Source organism: Ornithodoros turicata, unplaced genomic scaffold, assembly GCF_037126465.1.
Source record: "Ornithodoros turicata isolate Travis unplaced genomic scaffold, ASM3712646v1 ctg00000858.1, whole genome shotgun sequence".
Taxonomy (NCBI): Eukaryota; Metazoa; Arthropoda; class Arachnida; order Ixodida; family Argasidae; genus Ornithodoros; species Ornithodoros turicata.
The window spans coordinates 947,229-972,837 of NW_026999407.1; the positions used below are offsets into that span (position 1 = coordinate 947,229).

At 44.6% G+C, this 25,609-nt stretch overlaps 1 protein-coding gene across 1 annotated transcript in view; it reads left to right on the forward strand.

Moving 5' to 3' along the window:
• Nucleotides 1-25,310, forward strand: part of LOC135375381 (papilin-like) — a 59,362-nt gene extending 34,052 nt beyond the window's left edge. The window contains exons 14-27 of the mRNA XM_064608097.1: nucleotides 2,979-3,038; nucleotides 3,550-3,720; nucleotides 4,992-5,051; nucleotides 5,561-5,731; nucleotides 6,989-7,048; nucleotides 8,353-8,523; nucleotides 9,787-9,846; nucleotides 10,356-10,526; nucleotides 11,789-11,848; nucleotides 13,161-13,331; nucleotides 14,601-14,675; nucleotides 19,147-19,320; nucleotides 23,245-23,307; nucleotides 25,191-25,310. Coding sequence (XP_064464167.1) covers nucleotides 2,979-3,038; nucleotides 3,550-3,720; nucleotides 4,992-5,051; nucleotides 5,561-5,731; nucleotides 6,989-7,048; nucleotides 8,353-8,523; nucleotides 9,787-9,846; nucleotides 10,356-10,526; nucleotides 11,789-11,848; nucleotides 13,161-13,331; nucleotides 14,601-14,675; nucleotides 19,147-19,320; nucleotides 23,245-23,307; nucleotides 25,191-25,213 — 1,490 coding nt within the window. The 3' untranslated portion in view covers nucleotides 25,214-25,310. The remainder of the gene's footprint in view (nucleotides 1-2,978; nucleotides 3,039-3,549; nucleotides 3,721-4,991; nucleotides 5,052-5,560; nucleotides 5,732-6,988; nucleotides 7,049-8,352; nucleotides 8,524-9,786; nucleotides 9,847-10,355; nucleotides 10,527-11,788; nucleotides 11,849-13,160; nucleotides 13,332-14,600; nucleotides 14,676-19,146; nucleotides 19,321-23,244; nucleotides 23,308-25,190) is intronic.
• Nucleotides 25,311-25,609: the final 299 nt, after the last annotated feature.

Genomic DNA, 25,609 nt, shown 5'->3' on the forward strand with positions numbered 1-25,609 from the left:
CTGGGCAAAAAAAAAAAAAAATCCCAATAATCAATCAATCAATCTTTGTAAGTGCTAATACCTTTAGTATTCACTATTTCACGACGGTCAATATATGGAATTATGGAATGTCCTCCACAGTTAAGGGTACTTTGTACCTCAAAAATGCCTCTTTACCTCAATTATAAAGAGTTAAACGAAAGTTTTACCTAAATTAACAAAAATACTTACTTAAAAGTACTTCAGTTGCACCTCTTTTTCAACGATGCATAGACAGTGAGGTTGCTTTTTTTTTTTTTTGTCCTCTCATGTAATCCCCAATTTTGAAACAAGTTCCTTACGTTACGTATGGAATTTATGAATGGTAGACTAATTGGGAATTCGGGCTGTCATTTCATGGCAACACGTCCTAGCACTAGGAAATCGCTAGGTCGGCACCTCCGCTAAGTCACGTGACCGTTGCGAGACGAACATGAGTGTCAGGAATCTAGCCGTTTTAGAAACATGGAATCACGCTAGGGGCATCGCGGTCGCTCGTCTTCCGGTTTCGTCGTCTCCTAACCCACGTGAACTTGGTGTGTGTGTGGGCCAATGATGGCCCTCATACTACGTATATTTGAGATAACTCATTCTCATATGAGATAATTCATCTACGGAGGCTGTAACGGAAATCAAAACATCTTTGAGACGTTCGAGATTTGCAACGACCTTTGCACTAATAAGAAATGGTTTAGTTCAATCCCCATACCTAGATAAAGCCATCGTCCTACGGTACCACCAGTATAGACGACTTGAGCCCGTGACGTCACTGATTACGTGGCGCCGCCGCGCAAAGCATGTTGATGGGCACTATCAGCTTTATCAGCGTATCAACCGACGCGTTTTTCCCGCTTCTTGTCCAGTCCACCACTCCAAAATATAACCTCGAACCTGTCTTCTCATGCCGTCACATGTTTGTAAACACAAGGTCGTCTATTAAAGGGACGTGATAAAGTCTCGTCTCTATTATTAGGCAATAAGAAATCCTATCCTTGGTTTCGTTGGTCTTCCTGCGGCGCCTATATTGAGTGTCCTTTTCGTTCTTCTAACGTCGTGGAGATCTCTTTTAAATGGGACTCCACAACAAAATATCCACAAAGGTTGTGGCATATCCCTAAATTTTGGGATGTCACGAACATGGGTACGAAATATCTCGTTCCGAAACTGCGCAGATTTTATTCCAACGAATTTATTACGGAGCGAGCGCTTCGCCACTGTGAACCGGGATGGCACTGAAAGCAAAACAGTGCTGACATCATCCGGCAAGGGAGAATGCTGGCTTCGTAGCAGACGGAGATGCTGGGTGACGTCACGGTGTCCTGCTCCGGGGGAACCGCGACAGTATGGGCCTGTTGCACTAAAGCATCGTCTGGCGGCCGCAGCGCCAAGCGTCTTCATCTAGTGTAGAGTGCCCTTACTAGTCGGTCGTGTCCGGTATGTTCCCTGCTTTACCGCCTTACGGGAAACGTCATCCCTTTTGTGGAAATCCTTGCGGCACGATTTTTCAGAGCCGCAGTGTAGGTGATACATGCCTATGTACGGAAAAACCTGCGGAGGCACTTCAGAATACGGTTCGGAGTGCCCTCATACGTCGTGAAAGAGGCCCATGGGGCTCTGTTTTCTGCTCTTCGCATTTCGGTTTAGGTGTGTTTCGGTTTCACCAGACCTTCCAGTCGTAGCGCGTTTTATTGAAACATCGGTGGAAACAATTCATATATTTGCTGAAATATTAAGCGCGAAACACACTCTCTCGGTCTCTTAATCAGCTGGACTCTAGACCACTTTCTCTCAAAACTGGTTGATCCCTGACCAGATCCAGCCCGACAATGCTGTGCCCTCTAAGCTCTCTTGACCGCCTTGGACACCATATGACTTGAGTCCTTATTGTGAAGGGTCTCATTATTTCATTCCCCTCATCACCACCAGCAATAGGATAGAGTATCGCCCCCGGTGAGGAAACTCCCATTCATCATATCTCCATAACGTCGTTGTTGTTCTTCTTAAAGGAGCCCAGAAAGCCATCCAAAAGAATTTCTGTTTCTGGCAAATTACCAACAGACGTAACTTGGCGTGACAACTCGCACTAACACACTAATTAACACACGCACACACAAAATCCTCTGTACGCAGTATTTTTCCCGAACGTCAATGCGCACGTTCTGGTTTGACTCGCTCTGGGGGCCGTTGAGGATTGCGATGTTATCGTGATTGCGCTCCAATCGGGGCCAGCGCTTTTCCTACTTTTTTTGTTTCTCTTTCGTTTCTACTCCCACTTTTCTCTCTGTGTAGCAGACGACACTTCTCCAAACAAGCAAACCAGTTAGTGGGCTGCCCCGCAATGACGTCAAAGCGACTCTGGCGGGTATAGTTGCGGGCATTGCCACCGTTGCGCGCGTTCGCGATTTGTAGAATCGAATTCCGCGATATGTATGCATCTGTCGAGTGAATCATTTCGCATGGTGCGTTTTAGCAGTCCGGTTAACCGCTTGGTTTGAAAAAAAAAAAAAAAAACGTCGTGATTGAAGCGCTTTCTGTCCTCTTTAAGCTCTACAACTCGACGTTATCTTCAAGGATTTCAAAAGGGCGTTTGAAACGGTATTTCACCACATACTGTTGAGGAAGCTAGACGACATAACACAACAGAATGTTCTGATGAGATGGCTTCTCATTCTACTTTCAGAACAGATTGCAATATGTACACCTCCTCCAAGGCGTCTGTCATCTCATGTGTCTACTTGTTGTGACCGCTTCTTTGTCTGATGTATGAGATCGCAAACGTTGTGTCTGTGCCGTATATTTTACACGCATATGATAGCGTTCTTTTTAATTAGGTTTAAAATTCTGATTATCTCGTAGGATCACAGTGTTCTGATGACAATGAGCCGCTGCCTATGCCTTTTCCATGTTCCTTTTCGTGACGAATCATGCTTAATGCAGTCGAACAACTTTTTACCCACCAGTCTCAAGAACTCCATCAGAAGAATGGTCTCCTCGCAGTCTTACGTTGGAGTCTGATTCGGGTAAGAGTTTCTCCGAAACAGCCAACTCTGTATTATTACCGATCTCAACATAGCATGTTTATTCGTATACGTCGACTCGGTTAATCGGAAATATTGATCCGAAATTACGCCTTGAACTGCAATCGTGAACAACATGTGTGATGAGAGGATATCTACAGCTGCGTGATTGATATTCTGGAACCGGCTTGTGGAATTTTGCGGAGTACGTTTACGGAGTAATTAATAACGGCTGGTATTGAAACAAATTCCTCCTTACCATTAAGTATACTCTGGCTGTTGATTCCTAATACTGGGCAGTTTTCATGCAGTATAAGGCCGACCAATATTTGTGCCATAAGGTTAACATCAGGTTAAAATAAAGTATTTGTGCCAACATCTCGATATGCGGAACACCGATACTCTCTACGAATACTCTCTATGAAAATTGCACTATATTGTAACTGCGAGTACATACCAAAAATTTAATGTTATCCTTTGAGCACGTGTCTTATCTCTCTTATCTCTAAAACAGAGAAGCCCTCTATCTGCAACCTGCCGAAAGCCATAGGACCTTGCAAGGGCTACTTCCCAAGGTACTATTTCGACTCCGCGGAAGGAATCTGCAAACAATTTATTTACGGCGGTTGCCAAGGAAACGAAAACAACTTCGAGACAATTGAGCAGTGCAAGCAAACCTGCAGCGGTGAGTTTGAATCAGCTATATTCCATTTGCCGTCACTTCAAGATCAGCATCGTTGCTAGTAGTAACTAGCAATTCCTTCACCGGTGTTGTCAGCACTGATTCCTCTACTTTCTTTTGGTGATGTTACAAATGTCGTTTCGGAAACTATTTAATTTTACCCTGGTCCCTGGCCAGATTCAGCCCAACAAAGCTGTGCCCTCTAAGCTCTTTTGACCGCCTTGAACACCATATGACTTGAGTCCTTATTGTAAAGTGTCTCATTATTTCATTCTCCTCGTCACCACCAGCAATCGGGTACAGTGTCGCCCCCGGTGAGGAAACTCCCATTCATCATATCTCCATAACGTCGTTGTTGTTGTTCTTAAAGGAGCCCAGAAAGCCATCCAAAAGATTTTTTTTTCTGGGGAATTACGAAAGGACGTAACTTGACCTGACAACTAACACACACAAACAAAAATTCTCTATACGCAGTTTTTTTCTTGGAAGGAAACGCCCCCGAACATCGACGCGCGCGTTCCCCCTCGACGCGCTCTGCAGGCCGTAACGAGGAGGAGGAGGAGGAGGTGGAGGATTGTGATGTCATAGTTGTTACAAGAGAGACCGCACTCCAATCGGGGTCGGCGCTTTTCCTACTTTTGTTTCTACACACACTCTGCTGTCTGTGTAGTAGACCAAACCTCCAAACAAGCAAACCAGTAAGCGAGCTGCCCCGCAATGACGTCAAAGCGACTCTGGCGGGTAGTTCCAGGCATTGCCACCGTTGCACGCGTTCGCGATTCTTAAAATCGAATTCCGCGATATGTATTTATCGGTCGAGTGAATCACTTCGCATAGTGCGTTTTAGCAGTCTGGTTAACCGCTTGGTTTGAGGAAAAAAAAAGTAGTGATTGAAGCGCTTTCTGTGCTCCTTTAAGCGCCAAAAGTCGACGTTATCTACAGGGATTTTGAAAGGGCGTTTGATAAGATATCTCACCCCATACTGTTGAGGAAGCTAAACGACATAACGCAACAGGATGTTCTGATGAGATTGCTTTTCATGCTACCTTGAGAACAGATTGCAATATGTATACCTCCTCCAAGGCGTCTGTCATCTCATATGTCTACTTGTTATGACCGATCATCTGTCTGAAGTACATGTTGAGGTTTAAAATTCTGGTGACCTTAAAGGATCACCGTGTTCGGATGACAATCGGCCGTTGCCAATGCCTTTTCCATGTTCCTTTTCGTGAGGAATCACGCTTAACGCAGTTGAAAAACTTTTTATCCACCAGTCTCAAGAACTCCATCGGAAGAATGGTCTGCTCGGGGTGTTACGTTGGAGTCTGATACGGGTAAGAGTTTCTCCGAAACAGCCAACCCTATCTTAATCCAATCTGAAGATAGCGTGTTTATTCGTATACGTCGACTCGGTTAATCGGAAATATTGCTCCGAAATTCGCTGTTGAACTACAATGGTGAACAAAATGTGTGGTGAAAGGAAGATATCTACAACTGCGTCATTGATATTATGAAATCGACGTGCGGAATTTTGCGGAGTACGTTTACGGCGTAATTAATAACGGCTGGTGTTGAAAAAAATTCCTCCTTACTAATAAATATACGGGGGTCCTATATTCGCATTGTTTTCTAATGCTGGGCATATTTCATACGCAGTACCGGCCCGACTACCATTCGTCTCATAAGCTTAACATAGGGTTAAAGTATAGCATCAGTAATAAAGGTATCGGAATACCGATACTGTTCACGAATACTCTCTATCAAAATTGCACTATTGTCACTGCGAGTAGGTACGAAAAATTTAATATTCTTTGAGCACGTGTCTTATTTCTATTTACAACAGAGAAGCCCTCTATCTGCAACCTGCCGAAAAAAGAAGGACCTTGCAAGGGCTACTTCCCAAGGTACTATTTCGACTCCGCGGAAGGAATCTGCAAACAATTTATTTACGGTGGTTGCCAAGGGAACGAAAACAACTTTGAGACAATTGAGCAGTGCAAGCAAACTTGCAGCGGTGAGTTTGAATCAGCTATATTCCATTTGTCGTCACTTAAAGATCAGCATCGTTGCTAGTAGTAACTAGCAATTCCTTCACCGGTGTTGTCAGCACTGATTCCTCTACTTTCTTTTGGTGATGTTACAAATGTCTTTTCGGAAACTATTTCATTTTACCCTGGTCCCTGACCAGATCCAGCCCAACAATGCTGGGCCATCTAAGCTCTCTTGACCGCCTTGGACACCATATGACTTGAGTCCTTATTGTAAAGTGTCTCATTATTTCATTCCCCTCATTACTACCAGCAATAGGATAGAGCATCGCCCCCGGTGAGGAAACTCTCATTCATCATATCTCCATAACGTTGTTGTTGTTCTTAAAGGAGCCCAGAAAGCCATTCAAAATATTTTTTTTTCTGGGGAATTACAAAAGGACGTAACTTGACCTGACTAACACACACAAACAAAAATTCTCTATACTCAATTTTTTTCTTGGAAGGAAACGCCCCCGAACATCGACGCGCGCGTTCCCCCTCGACTCGCTCTGCAGGCCATAACGAGGAGGAGGAGGTGGAGGATTGTGATGTCATAGTTGTTACAAGAGAGACCGCACTCCAATCGGGGTCGGTGCTTTTCCTACTTTTGTTTCTACACACACTTTGCTGTCTGTGTAGCAGACCAAACCCTCAAACAATACAAAGCAGTAAGCGAGCTGCCCCGCAATGACATCAAAGCGACTCTGGCGGGTAGTTCCAGGCATTGCCACCGTTGAGCGCGTTCGCGATTTTTAAAATCGAATTCCGCGATACGTATTTATCTGTCGAGTGTCGACTTCGCATAGTGCGTTTTAGCAGTCCGGTTAACCGCTTGGTTTGAGAAAAAAAAGTAGTGATTGAAGCGCTTTCTGTGCTCCTTTAAGCGCCACAACTCGACGTTATCTACAGGGATTTCGAAAGGGCGTTTGATAAGATATCACACCCCACACTGTTGAGGAAGCTAGACGACATAACGCAACAGGATGTTCTGATGAGGTTGCTTCTCATGCTATCTTGAGAACAGATTGCAATATGTATACCTCCTCCAAGGCGTCTGTCATCTCATATGTCTACTTGTTATGACCGATCCTCTGTCTGAAGTACATGTTGAGGTTTAAAATTCTGGTGACCTTGAAGGATCACCGTGTTCGGATGACAATCAGCCGTTGCCAATGCCTTTTCATTGTTCCTTTTCGTGAGGAATCATGCTTAATGCAGTTGAAAAACTTTTTATCCACCAGTCTCAAGAACCCCATCGAAGGAGTGGTCTGCTCGGGGTCTTACGTTGGAGTCTGATACGGGTAAGAGTTTCTCCGAAACAGCCAACCCTATCTTAATCCAATCTGAACATAGCGTGTTTATTCGTATACGTCGACTCGGTTAATCGGAAATATTGCTCCGAAATTCGGTGTTGAACTACAATCGTGAACAAAATGTGTGGTGAAAGAAAGATATCTACAACTGCGTCATTGATATTATGAAATCGACGTGCGGAATTTTGCGGAGTACGTTTACGGCGTAATTAATAACGGCTGGTGTTGAAAAAAAATCCCTTCTTACTAATAAATATACGGGGGTCCTATATTCGCATTGTTTTCTAATGCTGGGCATATCTCATACGCAGTACCGGGCTGACTACCATTCGTCTCATCAGGTTAAAGTATAGCATCAGTAATAAAGTATCCGTATTCCCGATATCGGAATACCGATACTGTTCACGAATACTCTCACTAAAATTGCACTATATTAGGGAGTTTTAGTTCCTACTACGATAACACGCCGATCGATACGACTCCGAAAAACACGGCTCACGAGTCGGTGGGAATGGTTCGTATAGCGCTTGTCCGCAGTTTTAGTTTGCAGACGAAGAGCACCGAGAACTACCTCATCGATACGGAAAATCAAGCGGCACGCCATCTGTCCGCACAAATCTTAACTCCGTTTACTCGTATCATAAGTTAGGTTCCAGTTACATTATGCGCATGAAACGCCCGTTCCAAGCATTTGTATCAATGGTTGTGGGAGACGTAATGTTCCTAAATGTTTCGCTGCGCATTTGTGCGGCGGCAACAGTTTTTTCTCAAAAAATTGTCTGCGAAACAATCCACATCTTCACGTAGGCTTAGGCGTCCAGACGGAGGAAGTCACACATGGTGTGAAGTACTCGGCTGTGAAGTACGCACACAACGCCTCGTCAACAGGCCGCTATCCTTTCTTCAGAAGAACCGCTACTGTACCCGTTGTTGTCGCCGAGCCATGATTTAGGGAAGTTGCAGACGAAAATCGTTCGCAGTGCACGCCGCGAGCGAACGATATTGTGTCAGCCATCTTTTATGTAAGTGAACGCTCTGCGCATGCTCCAGCTGAGTGGGAGCACGAAAGCACGCAGGAAAGAAGTCCGATAAATTCGGAATGAGTGGGATTCCGATATTTTTCGTAGACGATAGAGATCTCCGACTCAGTTTACGCATGCGCGCTTTGCGGAAAGCGGAAAGTTATCTGAGGAGCAGAAGGGGCCAACTAAAACTCCCTATTGTCACTGCGAGTAGGTACGAAAAATTTAATGATATTCTTTGAGCACGTGTCTTATTTCTATTTACAACAGAGAAGCCCTCTATCTGCAACCTGCCGAAAAAAGAAGGACCTTGCAAGGGCTACTTCCCAAGGTACTATTTCGACTCCGCGGAAGGAATCTGCAAACAATTTATTTACGGTGGTTGCCAAGGGAACGAAAACAACTTCGAGACAATTGAGCAGTGCAAGCAAACCTGCAGCGGTGAGTTTGAATCAGCTATATTCCATTTGTCGGTCACTTCAAGATCAGCATCGTTGCTAGTAGTAACTAGCAATTCCTTCACCGGTGTTGTCAGCACTGTTTCCTCTACTTTGTTTTGGTGATGTTACAAATGTCTTTTCGGAAACTATTTAATTTTACCCTGGTCCCTGGCCAGATCCAGCCCAACAATGCTGGGCCATCTAAGCTCTTTTGACGGCCTTGGACACCATATGACTTGAGTCCTTATTGTGAAGGGTCTCATTATTTAATTCCCCTCATCACCACCAGCAATCGTGTACAGTGTCGCCCCCGGTGAGGAAACTCTCATTCATCATATCTCCATAACGTTGTTGTTGTTCTTAAAGGAGCCCAGAAAGCCATCCAAAAGATTTTTTTTTTCTGGGGAATTACGAAAGGACGTAACTTGACCTGACAACTAACACACACAAACAAAAATTCTCTATACGCAGTTTTTTTCTCGGAAGGAAACGCCCCCGAACATCGACGCGCGCTTTCCCCCTCGACTCGCTCTGCAGGCCGTAACGAGGAGGAGGAGGTGGAGGATTGTGATGTCATAGTTGTTACAAGAGAGACCGCACTCCAATCGGGGTCGGTGCTTTTCCTACTTTTGTTTCTACACACACTTTGCTGTCTGTGTAGCAGACCAAACCTCCAAACAAGCAAAGCAGTAAGCGAGCTGCCCCGCAATGACGTCAAAGCGACTCTGGCGGGTAGTTCCAGGCATTGCCACCGTTGCACGCGTTCGCGATTTTTAAAATCGAATTCCGCGATATGTATTTATCTGTCGAGTGAATCACTTCGCATAGTGCGTTTTAGCAGTCTGGTTAACCGCTTGGTTTGAGAAAAAAAAAGTAGTGGTTGAAGCGCTTTCTGTGCTCCTTTAAGCGCCAAAACTCGACGTTATCTACAGGGATTTCGAAAGGGCGATTGATAAGATATCTCACCCCATACTGTTGAGGAAGCTAGACTTCATAACGCAACAGGATGTTCTGATGAGATTGCTTCTCATGCTACCTTGAGAACAGATTGCAATATGTATACCTCCTCCAAGGCGTCTGTCATCTCATATGTCTACTTGTTATGACCGATCCTCTGTCTGAAGTACATGTTGAGGTTTAAAATTCTGGTGACCTTGAAGGATCACCGTGTTCGGATGACAATCAGCCGTTGCCAATGCCTTTTTCATGTTCCTTTTCGTGAGGAATCATCCTTAATGCAGTTGAAAAACTTTTTATCCACCAGTCTCAAGAACTCCATCGGAAGAATGGTCTGCTCGGGGTCTTACGTTGGAGTCTGATACGGGTAAGAGTTTCTCCGAAACAGCCAACCCTATCTTAATCCAATCTGAACATAGCGTGTTTATTCGTATACGTCGACTCGGTTAATCGGAAATATTGCTCCGAAATTCGGTGTTGAACTACAATGGTGAACAAAATGTGTGGTGAAAGGAAGATATCTACAACTGCGTCATTGATATTATGAAATCGACGTGCGGAATTTTGCGGAGTACGTTTACGGCGTAATTAATAACGGCTGGTGTTGAAAAAAATTCCTCCTTACTAATAAATATACGGGGGTCCTATATTCGCATTGTTTTCTAATGCTGGGCATATTTCATACGCAGTACCGGCCCGACTACCATTCGTCTCATAAGCTTAACATAGGGTTAAAGTATAGCATCAGTAATAAAGGTATCGGAATACCGATACTGTTCACGAATACTCTCTATCAAAATTGCACTATTGTCACTGCGAGTAGGTACGAAAAATTTAATATTCTTTGAGCACGTGTCTTATTTCTATTTACAACAGAGAAGCCCTCTATCTGCAACCTGCCGAAAAAAGAAGGACCTTGCAAGGGCTACTTCCCAAGGTACTATTTCGACTCCGCGGAAGGAATCTGCAAACAATTTATTTACGGTGGTTGCCAAGGGAACGAAAACAACTTTGAGACAATTGAGCAGTGCAAGCAAACCTGCAGCGGTGAGTTGCAATCAGCTATATTCCATTTGTCGTCACTTCAAGATCAGCATCGTTGCTAGTAGTAACTAGCAATTCCTTCACCGGTGTTGTCAGCACTGATTCCTCTACTTTCTCTTGGTGATGTTACAAATGTCTTTTCGGAAACTATTTAATTTTACCCTGGTCCCTGGCCAGATCCAGCCCAACAATGCTGGGCCATCTAAGCTCTTTTGACGGCCTTGGACACCATATGACTTGAGTCCTTATTGTGAAGGGTCTCATTATTTAATTCCCCTCATCACCACCAGCAATCGTGTACAGTGTCGCCCCCGGTGAGGAAACTCTCATTCATCATATCTCCATAACGTTGTTGTTGTTCTTAAAGGAGCCCAGAAAGCCATCCAAAAGATTTTTTTTTTCTGGGGAATTACGAAAGGACGTAACTTGACCTGACAACTAACACACACAAACAAAAATTCTCTATACGCAGTTTTTTTCTCGGAAGGAAACGCCCCCGAACATCGACGCGCGCTTTCCCCCTCGACTCGCTCTGCAGGCCGTAACGAGGAGGAGGAGGTGGAGGATTGTGATGTCATAGTTGTTACAAGAGAGACCGCACTCCAATCGGGGTCGGTGCTTTTCCTACTTTTGTTTCTACACACACTTTGCTGTCTGTGTAGCAGACCAAACCTCCAAACAAGCAAAGCAGTAAGCGAGCTGCCCCGCAATGACGTCAAAGCGACTCTGGCGGGTAGTTCCAGGCATTGCCACCGTTGCACGCGTTCGCGATTTTTAAAATCGAATTCCGCGATATGTATTTATCTGTCGAGTGAATCACTTCGCATAGTGCGTTTTAGCAGTCTGGTTAACCGCTTGGTTTGAGAAAAAAAAAGTAGTGGTTGAAGCGCTTTCTGTGCTCCTTTAAGCGCCAAAACTCGACGTTATCTACAGGGATTTCGAAAGGGCGATTGATAAGATATCTCACCCCATACTGTTGAGGAAGCTAGACTTCATAACGCAACAGGATGTTCTGATGAGATTGCTTCTCATGCTACCTTGAGAACAGATTGCAATATGTATACCTCCTCCAAGGCGTCTGTCATCTCATATGTCTACTTGTTATGACCGATCCTCTGTCTGAAGTACATGTTGAGGTTTAAAATTCTGGTGACCTTGAAGGATCACCGTGTTCGGATGACAGTCAGCCGTTGCCAATGCCTTTTCCATGTTCCTTTTCGTGAGGAATCACGCTTAATGCAGTTGAAAAACTTTTCATCCACCAGTCTCAAGAACTCCATCGGAAGAATGGTCTGCTCGGGGTCTTACGTTGGAGTCTGATACGGGTAAGAGTTTCTCCGAAACAGCCAACCCTATCTTAATCCAATCTGAACATAGCGTGTTTATTCGTATACGTCGACTCGGTTAATCGGAAATATTGCTCCGAAATTCGCTGTTGAACTACAATGGTGAACAAAATGTGTGGTGAAAGGAAGATATCTACAACTGCGTCATTGATATTATGAAATCGACGTGCGGAATTTTGCGGAGTACGTTTACGGCGTAATTAATGACGGCTGGTGTTGAAAAAAATTCCTCCTTACTAATAAATATACGGGGATCCTATATTCGCATTGTTTTCTAATGCTGGGCATATCTCATACGCAGCACCGCGGGCCGACTACCATTCGTCTCATAAGGTTAACATAGGGTTAAAGTGTAGCATCAGTAATAAAGATATCGGAATACCGATACTGTTCACGAATACTCTCTATCAAAATTGCACTATATTAGGGAGTTTTAGTTCCCACTACGATAACACGCCGATCGATACGATCTCCGAAAAACACGACTCACGAGTCGATGGGAATGGTTCGTATAGCGCTTGTCCGCAGTTTTAGTTTACAGACGAAGAGCACCGAGAACTACCTCATCGATACGAAAAATCAAGCGGGACGCCATCTGTCCGCACAAATCTTAACTTCGTTTACTCGTATCATAAGTTAGGTTCCAGTTACATTATGCGCATGAAACGCCCGTTCCAAGCATTTGTATCAATGGTTGCGGAAGACGTAATGTTCCTAAATGTTTCGCTGCGCATATGTGCGGCGGCAACAGTTTTTTGTCAAAAAATTGTCTGCGAAACAATGCACATCTTCACGTAGGCTTAGGCGTCCAGACGGAGGAAGTCACACATGGTGTGAAGTACTCGGCTGTGAAGTACGCACACTACGCCTCGTCAACAGGCCGCTATCCTTTCTTCAGAAGAACCGCTACTGTACCCGTGGTTGTCGCCGAGCCATGATTTCGGGAAGTTGCAGACCAAAATCGTTCGCAGTGCACGCCGCGAGCGAACGATATTGTGTCAGCCATCTTTTATGTAAGTGAACGCTCTGCGCATGCTCCAGCTGAGTGGGAGCACGAAAGCACGCAGGAAAGAAGTCCGATAAATTTGGAATGAGTGGGATTCCGATATTTTTCGTAGACGATAGAGATCTCCGGCTCAGTTTACGCATGCGCGCTTTGCGGAAAGCGGAGTCGGAAAGTTATCTGAGGAGCAGAAGGGGCCAACTAAAACTCCCTATTGTCACTGCGAGTAGGTACGAAATAAATTTAATGATATTGTGTGAGCACGTGTCTTATTTCTATTTACAACAGAGAAGCCCTCTATCTGCAACCTGCCGAAAAAAGAAGGACCTTGCAAGGGCTACTTCCCACGGTACTATTTCGACTCCGCGGAAGGAATCTGCAAACAATTTATTTACGGTGGTTGCCAAGGGAACGAAAACAACTTCGAGACAATTGAGCAGTGCAAGCAAACCTGCAGCGGTGAGTTTGAATCAGCTATATTCCATTTGTCGTCACTTCTAGATCAGCATTGTTGCTAGTAGTAACTAGTAATTCCATTTATCGCACCTCAAAGAACCCTCAGGTGGGCAAAAGCAATCCACAGACCGACCCCTGTGACGTCGCTCATGATCTCAGTTGTCTCGCGACGTATACCCTCAATTATTAATTCCTTCACCGGCGTTGTCAGCACTGTTTCCTCTACTTTCTTTTGGTCAAGTTACAAATTTCTTTTCGGAAACTATTTCATTTTACGAAATCTAACGACTAACTCCTTAATACCTGTAGGTACTATCTAATACCTCGACTAATTCTTCGTAAGTTCTAATACCTTTGTATTCACTATTTCATGACGGTCAATATATGGGATGTCCTCCACAGTTATGGGTTCTTTGTACATCAAAAATGCCTCTTTACCTCAATTATAAAGAGTTAAACGAAAGTTTTCTCTCGATTATTAAAAATAGTTAATTAAAAGTACTTTAATTACACCTCTTTTTGCACGATGCATAGACAGTAAGGTCGCGTTTTTTATCCTCTGATATAATGCCCAGTTTTGAAACAAGTGCCTTATCTTATAAAAACGATGATAAAACCTTAGACACGGAACATAAAAAGACAACACCGGGTTGCTGACAACAAATGGGTTGCTGTGTTTGAGAACGTGTCGTGTTGTCTTTTTCTCTTCCGTGTCTCAGGTTTTCTCGTCGTTTTGACAATGTACCAGCTCGTCTGCTCCCTCGCACTTCTACCATCCTTATCTTATGTATCGAATTTACGAACATACCGTTCGAATGGCGAGTTCGGGCTCTCATTTTGTGACAACACGGCCCTGCACTAGGAAAGCGCTGAGTCACGTGACCGTTGCCACACGAACATGAGTATCAGGAATCTGGCCGTTTTAGAAGCTTGGAATCACGCTAGGGGCATCGCAGTCGCTCGTCTTCGGGTGCCGTCGTCCGCTAACCCACGTGAACTTGGACGTGCGTGCCGGCGGGCCAATGAGGGCCCTCGCCACCCTCGCGATGCGAAAGTGGAGACACCGGATGTAGTTGGGAAATCCGCTGTCCGGACTCTTCGAGGCCGGGCCAGAGCGCGCAAATTCCTGGCACTGGTAAGGCGCCGACGCGAACATGCGAGATTTTTTTTTTCTTGGACTGGTGACAACAGGCGGGATCTGGCGAAAATAGTTGCCACGAAATGAGCACTCGAGTTCGCCATATGTATCTCAATGTCTTTCAATCTGTGCAGGTCCCACACGACTGTACGAGGCTCGAGCAGTTTCAAAGACGCAAAAGCCTCGCACTCCTGTCGCTCCTAAACCCAGTAAGTCACCAACTAACAGGGAGGCATTCGTAAAGGGAAACAGTATATTGATAGCCCCACAACAGCCTGGTATTAAGTTTCACAGCTTAGGATAAATAAATATGTCGAACCTCGTAATACAGGTGTTTCCCTTTAGCCTCCTTTCCTGTGGTAGGGGACAAACAAAACGAAACACTCGACATGAAGCGCTTCAACATAGGGATTTCGTTTTCTTAAAGGTACTATAAAGCAGTCGAGGTCGAACCTATGCAATCAGCATGACGTTAGAGTGCTAGACTCAAAGGTTCAGCACAACAAGTAATATGCGCAGGAGTTTACTCTAAGTATTTTTAATTGGTAAATAAAAACGCAGTCAAGAATGTCGGGGCGACGCCTGGTGGGAAGAAGTCCTCAATTTGTCAAGCAACCCTGTAAACAAGGAGACCTATAAACAGATGGCTTTCCTGTTGGGATTTGCAAATACTACCTTTTGAGAAAATGTAATCTGTGTGAAATAAAATAAACAAAAGCTGAATCTTGCACTCAGTAGCGAAACGTCTGTACCTGGGCCTTGTTTCAGCACCGTGGCGCTGCTATCGTACGTCGCTCTGTTTGGCCCAGAGTCGTGCGCATGAGACATTTTCACCGCCGTACTTGGTGGAGTTGGCGTTTCGTCGGTCTGCTTCGCCACAGTGTCGCCAGTAGATTTAAATTTGCATTTTTTCGGGAGCTATAACGTCTATATGAGAACATTTTGCGGCATTTTACTCCTGAGGACGTACACAATTCAGGGCACACAAAACATGAGGTTGCACCTGGACTGCTTTATAGTACCTTTAAACTATTTTGCTTTAGGTACTCGGGTACGACAAATGAGTGCGGAAGCATGCGAGACAATCCAGCCGAAACGAGCCAGTGGTGCAATTTGATCCTGTTCCATTTCGCTTAAACAAAACTCTATACGTTCCCTTATGGGTAGGATATCTCATAAGGACGACACATAACACACCGAGGCGACATTTCTGCGCTTCCTTTGCCTGGTCTTAGACAGGAAGGATCGATCTACCTTGCCAAAGATCACATGAAACCAGAACAAATCTGGCGACGCGGTGAGAGGTCAAGAACGCAGCGCGTCTTGGAGCGAGCTTACGATCAATTTCTGATAACATTGTCGCGTCATCCCGAGGTCATTTATGCTCATAAACTACCGTATAGAGATTAGCTTCACGTCAAGGTATGAAGCTGATTTGTAAATTGTTTGTTTAACTAAGCGATCGAGCATATAGGTCATTCGTAAAAGAATATCACTTTTGAGATAGTGTTTTCACGTACCTGAGGTAGTCTAGAAGGAGAAAAAAATCGTGCCACTTGTAGAACACGTCCTCCCTTATAACATACTTAAACTCTACAGGCGTATTTATTCTTCAACTAAACTTTTTTATCGTCACCATATTCAGGTGCAGTTTATTCGATAGTTGCGCTCGTCTAGGAGGTAACAAAAAAAATATGCCTCTATGACCATCTGGTGTGAAAAGAGACCGTCTGTCCTTTTCTATTTCGAAAATCTACGGGTGTATTTTTTTTTCTTACGCGAGACCAAAATTACGTTGCTGAATAAACGAGCGGCAAATGGCGTAAACCGTAACAGTGTCATAGGATGGACAACGAAAGACGACGGAGCAGCGCCTGTGGGTATTCCGTTAGAATGTTCAGAACTCGGTAGAACGTAGAAGGCTTTTCCTTCAAAGGACTACAACGGTATCTTTGAGACGGGATATGAATGCGCTGACGAAATTCTGTTCTCGCTTGAGCAGAAACATATACACCTGTAGGTTTTGGAAATGTTATAGGAGAGGTTCCCTTCCGCAAAGGGACTTTTTTTTTTTATTTCCTATTCACAATCTCAACTATAGCATGAGCTGCAGCGGCGACGAAAAATATTTTTCTCCCTTAAGAAAAATACCCCTGTGTATATCCCACAAACACAGCCGTAACGGAGCATGTGCCTTTCTTGTTTTTTTTTGTTTGTTTTGTTTTTTTGCTATTTAAATTGTTTGGCACGTAACATCGAAACGTCAATGAATGGTATAGTGAATACAAGACTCTAACTATTTCAAATAACCCCGAAATAGGTCCTGGCGCCAGGATTCAGACCCTCCTGGTTTCCGACCAGGGATATATCGTAACACGCAGTGAGAGACACGTAAGAAAGAATGGTAATGGTTGGTTAAAGGAGCAATGAGGTCATATTTAATGTGGCTCAGTTGACCCAGTGTTTTTCCACAAAAAAAAAAAAGGAAAAAGCGAAAGCCGTCGTTTTGAGTTGCGGAAATTGCTTTCTGCGCTCTGATCTCCGAAAGAATCGATGGGAGAAGGCCATGTACCCGCCCTTTCTCTTTTTTTTTCCCCCAAACTTCTGCTGATAAGAATAGCATAGTTGCCTCGCAAAATTATCTAAAACAAGAGCCAGAAAGAAACCATACGTGAACGGGTGATCGTTTTTTCTTCTGGGGCATCTTGCATTAACCAAAGGAGAACAGAACTTTGGCGACAATTTGCGTGCCTGGGAACGACGGTTTTCGCAATTGCTTTTAGCTGTTTCCCAAAGTAGAATGGAATCAATGTTGCAACGCCTTTGGGCGTAAATTCGACCTGCGCTTTCTGTTTTTCACAAACAAACGTCGGGGTGACTTGGCAAATTTTGGAGATCAATTGGGAAAAATTCAATTTATTGCGAATTAAATTTGGCAATGGCGGTCAGAGGTAATGGCCAAATCTGCCCCGAGATAAACAGCGTTTGCCGCATAATTTTCCGACAAGTAGATTTTCAAATAGAACTTTATTTAATTAATTAATTTACAGAAGAAATGTATTTAATAGAATTACGTAGAAAACACCCAATATGTATTTGTTGCGCAGGACGTTGCGTTGTGGTGCACTCTTGAGTGAAGGCGCCGTTATTTTACCCGATCATCCGATTAGATACACATACTTTGTGCATTCGATGCAGTGCTTTTCCAAGAACAAGGAAACACATTACATACATTCATGAGTTTTACAGAATATTTTATTTTATTTATTTATTTATTTATTTCTATTTATTCATTCATACTGCAGACCCAGTTGTGGGTTCTAGCAGGTGTGGACATTCTTATTAAGCTGTGATGCACCCGCCTGCTCGCGTTGCACCACATTAATGTTTAACACAACCAAAACAGGTGGGCCCACGCTGAGGTGAGGAAAAACGAGACGAGACCGCTTTGCAGTTATAGCATGTTTACTTTCCTAGCCGTACAACATCGCAACATGTGTGACAGGCTCACCCTTTCGACGTGGCTTGCAGGCTGTTCTGGCTGACAGGCCTTCGTTGACGACGGCACCCTGGGCGATGGTGTCGGTCGCACCACGTTGGTGTTCAGTTCAGATCCGGGGACGCAGACATGTCGGCTATAACGCAGGGCCTGGTCGGCGTTGTTCCGGGAGGCGGTTAGTGTGAGCTCCCACTCGTCAGGAGATGTTTTCTCCTTGGTTGTCGGGTCCCCTCTGTCCACCGTGAAAGCTCTTCCTTAACGTGAAGGCTCGGTCCCTTTGTTTCTCGCTCGCCTGCTTGTTTCTCTTCGAACACCCCGCACATATGGTTTTCATTCGCCTCGAAGTACGTGCCCCTTTGATGCCGCCGTCAGGTGCCACAGTGTCGCCGGAGGTGATGGGGTTCTCTAATTGCTCCCAGACGCGGAGCCTTGTCGCGTCGCTTGCTCCTTTGTACGTCACCTGGTCTGCATTACCTGACCCACCCAGCATATTGTTCATGTCCCACGTTCACCAGAAGGGTACGTCACAATGCCATGAACAAAAAACGTTATAATCTTGAATGAGGACAGCTTCCTCCAGCAGCCTGTTCCAATCCCGCGTTGTGCGTTGCAAAAATGAAAACTTGTGAGCGTCAATTTTTGATGGCTGTATTTGTAGAGACATCGTATGATTCAGTTTCCTGGATCCTGTAACCCGCACAGTTAAAAAAACAAAAACAAACAATGCCACATTCAAGTTTATGACCAAGAGGCAGATGAAAAAAAAAATTGCCTTCTCCTTCCACGAGGCACAGCGAGGGTCTCAGGCTCACACTTACACAACAAGTCATTAACAGAAACAGTCCTTCTGTAATCAGAAGAGATAAAGCAAACATATTAAGATATACAGTCACATTGCTTGGTCCCAGCCCATCCAACGCTCTGACCTAAAAGCTATTTTGACCTTTCTGGACACAATTGGACTTATTGTGAAGGGGCTCATTATATCATTCCCCACGTCACCACCGGCAATGGTATTGACCCTGTCGATGAAACTCCATATTCATCATCTCGAAGTAGGAGTAGTAGTAGTAGTTGTTGTTGTTGTTACAAGATTTTTGGTGCATAGTTCCATGCATATTTCTCGAGTTTTTAGTGCACATTTATCCGCGCTTTAATGATGGCTGTGTGTTTCTACACAGGAAGCGTCATCGACATCTGCCAACTTCCACCAGAGGTGGGACCATGCAAAGGAAACGTTCCCAGATATTACTACGATTCCGAGTCACGCAGCTGTAAGAGATTCGTCTATGGGGGTTGCAAAGGAAACGCCAACAACTTCCACACAAAGAAGGAATGCATTAAGACATGCAGACGTAAGTTTATGATTTGCGTACAACAGCAAGTATACATTACGTTTTATTTGTTCGCAAATCTGAAGAGCAGCACAGAAATAGGTACTGTGACTGACATGTTTTCCAACCTAACAGGGAACGTGCAATAGCTACGAGTGGATTGCAACACATTGATAAACACTGCAAGTCTGCAACTAGAGAAGAAAGACATCGCAGACTAGGTGCCCGCAAAGCCCGAGACAGGGAACGCGAAGATGATACGACGAATTTATCGGAGATATGTTTCTTTGAGAAACAATTTATTTCTACACTTTCTCTAGAAATTCTTCCTGTCATCTTCTTCCGTCATGTTCGGTCTACGCGGTTTTTGTACAATTTAATTACAATGCACTAGCTAACTGGTCCTCGGCCTCTTACTTCAACAGTTGCAGTGTTTATCAACGTGTTGCAATTGGTTTGTACCTATTGCGCATTCCCCGTAATATTGCAACAGGTGTCAACTGCTGCTTGCGTTGTCTGCAAAACACGATATCGGTCAAGAGATAAACTGATGTTCTGAGGCTGGAACAACATAGAGGGGACAGATACAAACAAAGCCTCAAATTGCCTAAGAAATCAACGATGAAAGATAAAAGTCACTGAAAAGGTTAGCCAGCTGTAGGGATCGAACCCATCGTTTGTATCTGTCCCCTCTATGTTGTTCCAGCCTCAGAACATCATTTTATCTCTTGTTCAACAGGTGTCGCTTGCGTCGATTTCCGTCGTATGAATGTGTGTATGAGTGAGCAAAAATGTAAGAGTGAAAGGAGGGTGAGTGAGAGTGAGTGGCTGGTTTGTCGTCCCTTCAGATGACGCACCCCGAAAGTCGCTGGAGAGGCGTGTTAGCTTAGCTCAATTGGTAGAGCCCTGGACGGGCAATCCAGAAGATGTGGGTTCGATCCCTACAGCTGGCTAACCTTTTCAGTGACTTTCATCTTTCAACGATATCGGTGTCAGTCTTCAGCTGTACAACCTTGCAACCCCAATTTACGTGCAACTATCTTCTGCGCCAGCATTCTTCAAGGGGGTTTCTTCAGCAGGTGAACGCGGGTCGTGTCAGTCATATTCGCATATATGCGTTATCTTTTTATATAAATGTTGTCGCGTTACTCTCAAACCACTAGTCTCCGTGCGCTCCTTAACCTCGTTCCCAGCGACGGCACGACAGTGGTGAACTGCCAAAACTGCTCTTTCTATTGGGATGAATATTGGTGACAGCCGTCTTTAATGAGTACGACTGACGATAACATAACATTCCATAAAACAAGTCATCCGGAAGTAAACGTCGAAGGATAAAAAAAAAAAGAAGAAGATTGCTTGCTTCCGCGTGCGATTACACAGTTGTTCGCGTGAGGAGTGCTGGTGGATTCGATATCTTTTGTACACTGGTTCTCGAGCGGGAGAAAATGAACGAAAACAGAGACGGGAAAATGAAGGAACTCTGCGAACGGCAGTCCACACGTGACTACCACGAGGTGGCAGCACTAATGGCGGCGCCCATTCCGTGAATCGCGTTTTTGTCTGTAGGCAGTGTGTCCTTCTCACACTGCTAATCTTCGTGGGTTCCAGCCTCAACAGGTTTCACAATGGAGGTGATATCCATCGACTGATAGGGATGGATAATTAGCCCTCAACAAAACCAAAAATGCTACTCCATCTTAGTTGGCAGATAACAACTGACAATGTTATGGGTGTTGTAGCATAAATGGGATATTGGGGACACGTCGACTGTTGAGAGGTCTCTGATAAGGGCTTGTAACCGAAGGCGAACTGTCAAAGTGGCTGGGCCAAGTGACCGGATGAGCTGGGCTTAATGGTTCGCTGAGTTTATCACAACTGATAAAGTCTGACAGAGTGAGACTGATAAGGAAGTGCATGAACAATGTCTCATGCTGCCCTTGGGGATAAGTACGAAGACCTGCCGTCTAGTAAGCACCTACCAACGAGGAACAGGTAACCGATAAGAGCTAACCAATCGAGATAACTGCTGGAAACTAAACTACTAATTGGGGAGCATTGGTAAGTGCTCGTTGGCCGGCATGTCTTAACACTGAGCTCAGATCAGATATACAGTCATGTCTCGATTAGCCGGACACCTCGGGAGTCGTCCCTTTTCGTCCGGATAACGAATTTCCGGATACACCGGGTTAAGCAAACTTCGGGGTAAACCTGGAAAATTTGGTTGACCTTTTTAAAGCTAAAGAAAAGAAAACAAGGAAAAGATGCCTACTTGAAAAAATTGGTGCGAAGTGAGCTGCTTGAAGCTGCAGCACGCGTGTGACGGAATTTTGGTGACAACCACGGCACCCGCTGCGTCACCCTGCTGTTTTAAGAAGGGTCTCAGAAAGTTGGTCCCGTGCACGTGTTTTTGCAAATGCCTTCCGCATAGGCCGAAAGACGGGCGATGCTTTCGGACGACATTGACGTTCGCACGTGGATTTCTTGCGCCCGGTGGGGAGTCACACAGTACAGAAGGCCCCGTAAGATGTGACTCTTTTCCGGAACAATGCGAACACACCAGGGACCAGGTCCCCCAAGGTCGCCATTTTCCCATGTATTTCTTCCTATCCCGATGCGTGCAATGCCGGAGGCCGCCCTTAGATACCCCATTGTTACCAGACGTTGGCTTGCGTTTGATTGTAGCGCGCTAAAGATCCAGTTGAAGCACAATCTAAGCCAGGCCAAGTCACCGAAGGAGAAATGGACGACTGCGCCTGCGGCGCCCAGTGGCGGCGCTTGGTACGACAGGTACGCCATGTGATGCACGCAGCCGTGCACTAGATCCTTCCGATCGCTCAACACGTTTAAAAACGGGACCAAAACGTGAAACACGACACAGAAAGTTGTTATACGCGTTTTATTTGGACATATAAAGACTAGATTCATTCGCAGAAACAACAAAAACATTTTGCCGCTAAACTTAGCGCGCTGAAGTGATCCGGAACGGCAACAGTGGGGTATCTAGTGGCGGCCTTCTTCGTTGCACGCTTTTCCGAGGTGAGTTTGGGGGCCCTGCCAGGGACAGAGGACATTGGCTCTTTTCCGGATAAGCCAATCAGAATGTCCTGGAAGATTGTTCCCTGTACTTGCTGTCCGGATACGGATAACGAACTCCGGATAACAGAGACAAAATTCAATGGTAGCAGGTTCGTTCCCAGTAATGTAGTCCGGATATCTCAGCTCCGGATAAGCGAGACATGACTGTAGTAAGGAAGGAGCGCATACTAACTGGTGCTTGATTAGGAAGGAAGGAAAAAATACAACGGTCACAGTTCGAGATCATTTCCTTACTCGTACAACATCCCGAGGACGGCCATTGCAATAGCACGTTTTAGCAAAACTTTGGTAAGTCTTTTGTGCCTATCGGAACCAATCGCAATCGTGTGTGACACAGAATGTTATTCACTGATTGGCTCCGGTTCGAGGCAAGCTAGTTATGAATAAACGAATGCAACAACTCAGGGAAAAGAGGTGCTGACGTCAGGAATATTTTCCCTGAGTTGTTGCATTCGTTGATTTCTGGGCGTTTGAGGCTTACTTGTTTATGTCGTCCCTAATTGTGGTCTGCCTCGGCCAAATGTCATTGTTTACGTAGTTATGAATAGTTTGCTTAAACTTTTACCGTTTGCATACGGATGCCCTTGGGACTACGTAAGGGCGCGCAGATGTCAAAACTTCTCCCCATTTGCGGTTCGATCTAACAAATGACGCTCATATATGAACGAAGACTTGTGTTCAATGTCCGCGCCGCACATGGAATCATCTAATTCCTCTAATATTTACACGAGACAAACAACGATGTCGTGCTTTCACCTCTCAGAAAACGATCAGATGTCGAGCAAGTGACGTATTTTACTTTACCTAATCTGACTATCCTACAGAGATTAATTGTTCTGACTCCCGCAGATACATCTGGACAGCACGAGAGCCAACACAGGAGCCCTATCATAGACCCTGTCCCTGACAGCCGTAAGTTACCATCGTCATCGACAGCATTACTTCATTGAGTTTTATACGTATTTGTCTTCATCAAACCTTTTGTGACATTGCATCAATTTTTCGGACACCAGATATCTTAATGGCTTACAACGATGTTCTTGTATATATGTCGACTTTTGAGCTAGTTTCTCCGTCATTTCTTTCATCATGATCTTTCTATCCGTAAATTAAATTTAGCGTATTTCACGAAAGCTCGATACACGGTACCCTGAGTTCCTCAAGTCGTCGTCATCAGGAGACCACACAACAGAACAATGAATATTAAAGTTGACTCCTGTCAGAAGAGATCACGAATGCGGATTTAGATTGCTTTTACAACCAGTCATTTCACCCAGTGCAGCATAATCGTCAAGGGGGGGGGGGGGGAGGGGTCAAAGCGCGGTCAAAATATCTTTTCTTGGGGATCGTATCGAAATTATGCCATTGGAATCCGCGTGTCTCGTATGACGATCCTAAACCATAATGATAGACGGAACGCAGCCAGGGACACGGACGAGGAAACGAACTCCAGCAGTTCGTTTGTGCGCTTCCTTGTCTGTGTCCCTGGCTGCGTTCCTGGCTGCGTTCCGTCTATCATTATGTACTGTTACCAACTACCCCGCATTTCAACGCTTATCCTAAAAAATTTTTTCTCCCTGTGATGCGAATGTAACTTCTAGATCTGAGGAGTATGACGACATATAATGGACCAATGTACCAAAGCGTCTGGCAACATTGCTCTTTGAAGGTCCATTTCGTTCATCTGCAGGCAGACCTCGAATGTGGGGGGGGAGTGAAGAGAACCCTCGATGACGTCATGCACGTTTTCCGGCTTTTTTGTGCAAGCGAGTACTGAGGCATTTATATTTCGCAAACCGTGACTCCCCGCGACACAATAACGAAAATGGGTATCATTTTTTCGTGCGTAACTGGACAAACGACAAGAACACAATGAAATTTGTCTGTTCACGTAAGGGCTACGAAAGATCACTCGCATTGGTACACCTGAATGCGTAAAATATCATCTGTGGATTCCAGTGAGATTGTCCCACGGTGTCTTGAATCTGACGTCACTGGTAAGGGACAGCATGCCCTAGCTACTTGTACTCTGCCACCTAGTTGCTGGAGGGGGGGTTCGAACACGCAACCTTGGGATCAGTCGGTTGATACGCTGCACACTGATCAGGCTCTCTTGTAGATCCTCCTGAACACCTTTCCCAATAGACAGTGTTACTAAATTTGTCCATGAGGAAATATACCGAGACACAGTGCGAAGGCTCCCGTGAAATGCACTTTTTGACTTTGTACTGGAGCTAGATGTCACGCGGCTACAGGTAAAGGCGTCATCGCAGTTTCATAGGTGGGTGGGTAGGTAGGTAGGCATTTTATTTATTGGTCAAAGAAATATACAGTTTTTCAACGGGATCGCAAGGCGCACCTGTGACGCGGTCCCTTCCAGTCTGCAAGCTGATACGTGTACAAAACTACACACTGACAAACAATGAAAAGCCATATTTAGCTGGGGAACCAGAACATAAAATCCAACACATATACACACACACAAAGGAAAAAGAAAACTAACTAGTGAACTAACAATCCGCCCATAACATTTGAGAAATCTCACTTTTGAAAACGAACAAGGTTGTAATTTTACGTATTTCTCATGGAAGAGTATTCCAGATTCCAGTTTTTTCCTGCATAGTAAACTACCTAATTAAAGAATGAATTTTTTTTCTAATTCGTCACCTACTGATTGCATACTCTTTTCGAAAGGACGGCCAGACGTACAATTCATCTGCAAATACGATATCCATAGCTTGTTTGTCTCCATTGTGTTATGTATAAAAGTTTGTGTTTTATCTCTACTGCAACAGGAATCTATTGGGGCGACCACTAGCCACAAGACATGGAAGCGCACGTGCTTTCGACACCTGTAGTATATTAATTGTTCTTTCTGTGTTTCATTAATAAATCACGTGGTTGTCACTACCCAATTGCTGTGTATGTAGTTGCTCGTAATGCGGGCAAAAATACGTTAGATGAATTTAAAAATAAACGCAAAATACTTTGCCGTAAATTGCGTTTAAATACTTAGCATAAGTACTTTGCAAGAGGAATATTTATATATAAAATATAAGTACAGTATTTGAATGCTCTGAACACTTCCATAAACACCTTAAACAACAAATAATTATGATCAATGTAAAGTAAATAGCTGTTTTATGGGCTATTCTAGAGACAGAGACTGTTCCATTCTGATTCAGCGTGTGGGTTGCGAAGCAAGGCAACAATT